The following is a 1,586-nucleotide window of genomic DNA, read 5'->3' on the forward strand; positions in this document are numbered from 1 at the left end:
TTTCGTTTCCTAAGCATAGGTATTTTGGTGATGCTACCTGCTATATTATCTCATGTCATATACCAGTGAATGCTTAAATTTCTCTCTCTCTCTCTCTCTCTCTCTCTCTCTCTCTCTCTCTCTCTCTCTCTCTCTCTCTCTCTCTCTCTCTCTCTGTGTGTGTGTGTGTGTGTGTGTGTCTATATACAGTCTGATCACCTGACTCTGATAGCTGGAGCCTAGAAACGTTTGAAGCAAGGCCGCGCATTGGTTAATGGAACTCTGAAGATCATCGTAAATTTACAGTTTTTCTTATTTCTACTGATATATATATATATATATATATATATATATATATATATATATATATATAATATATATACACACACATTTTTTTGTGTATACTATTAGATTATATTCCGTAACTTTATTCAAGTGTAAAGTTTGACTTTCTTTAAAAAGTTGATTATAAAGGTTTGAAAAGTGATGAGCGACGTTCGAAGTAGTCACGGACATGTAGGTGTTCTCAGTCAGCAAAGTTACTATGACCTTAAAAGCAATGATGCCAAATCTACAAACTCGTTCTGTAATTGATAACCGAGTTTTTAGACAAAACTAGTATTTGTCCTTTCATGTACCTTTAAAACCAGATATATTAGGCTTCGTTGAACAGAGTGTAGAGTAAATAAATGGTGTACGTAACGTTTCCTCTGGTCACATCTGGCACAAGCGCATCGCATGCATGTTCGGTTGATAAGTTTATTATTTTGATATTTATTCGATTTCGATTTGTAGAATATACAATATCAAGTAAGTAAGTATTTCTTCAAAGATGTTATACCACCTTGTATTTCATTTCGTTTATGAATGAGAAAAATAAAGAGAAAATTATGCAATGGCAACACAACTAAAGGCGGAAGCAGCAATACCAACAGCCCCAACACCGCCAGCGCCAACACCGCCAGCGCCAACACCAACAGCACCAACACCACAAGCCCCAACACCAACAGCCCCAACACCGCCAGCGCCAACACCAACAGCACCAACACCAACAGCGCCAACACCAACAGCCCCAACACCACCAGCGCCAACACCAACAGCACTAACAGCACCAGCGCCAACACCAACAGCACCAACACCACAAGCACCAACACCACCAGCGCCAACACCACCAGCACCAACACCACCAGCGCCAACACCGCCAGCGCCAACACCAACAGCCCCAACACCAACAGCCCCAACACCAACAGCACCAACACCAACAGCACCGTCACCAGCAACAATAGTGTAGTAGTAGTAATAGTAGTAGTAATCACTTTCATCTATAATCTAAGCATCGTTATGTTCACGATGATGCAATACAATCATGAGGTAAGTGTGCACTGACATTAGTTTATCGACGCTGATGTTATAGATGAAAGCTTGAATTAGCAAGATATTTAATAAACGTATTTTCGGGGAATTAGTCTGAGCATACTTTTCGATGCGCACCCATTGAAATATGATAATAACAATAATGATGATGATGATGATGATGATGATGATGATGATGATGATGGTGATGATGATGATGATGATGATGATGATGATGTGATGATGATAATGGT

At 39.8% G+C, this 1,586-nt stretch overlaps 1 protein-coding gene across 1 annotated transcript in view; it reads left to right on the forward strand.

Annotated features, from left to right (window-relative positions):
• The first annotated feature begins 846 nt into the window (after positions 1 to 846).
• Positions 847 to 1,586, forward strand: part of LOC119584637 (penicillin-binding protein 1A-like) — a 4,155-nt gene continuing 3,415 nt past the window's right edge. Inside the window, exon 1 of the mRNA XM_037933318.1 lies at positions 847 to 1,350. Coding sequence (XP_037789246.1) covers positions 847 to 1,350 — 504 coding nt within the window. The remainder of the gene's footprint in view (positions 1,351 to 1,586) is intronic.

The sequence above is a fragment of the Penaeus monodon genome, chromosome 18 (genome assembly GCF_015228065.2).
Source record: "Penaeus monodon isolate SGIC_2016 chromosome 18, NSTDA_Pmon_1, whole genome shotgun sequence".
NCBI classification, from domain to species: Eukaryota; Metazoa; Arthropoda; class Malacostraca; order Decapoda; family Penaeidae; genus Penaeus; species Penaeus monodon.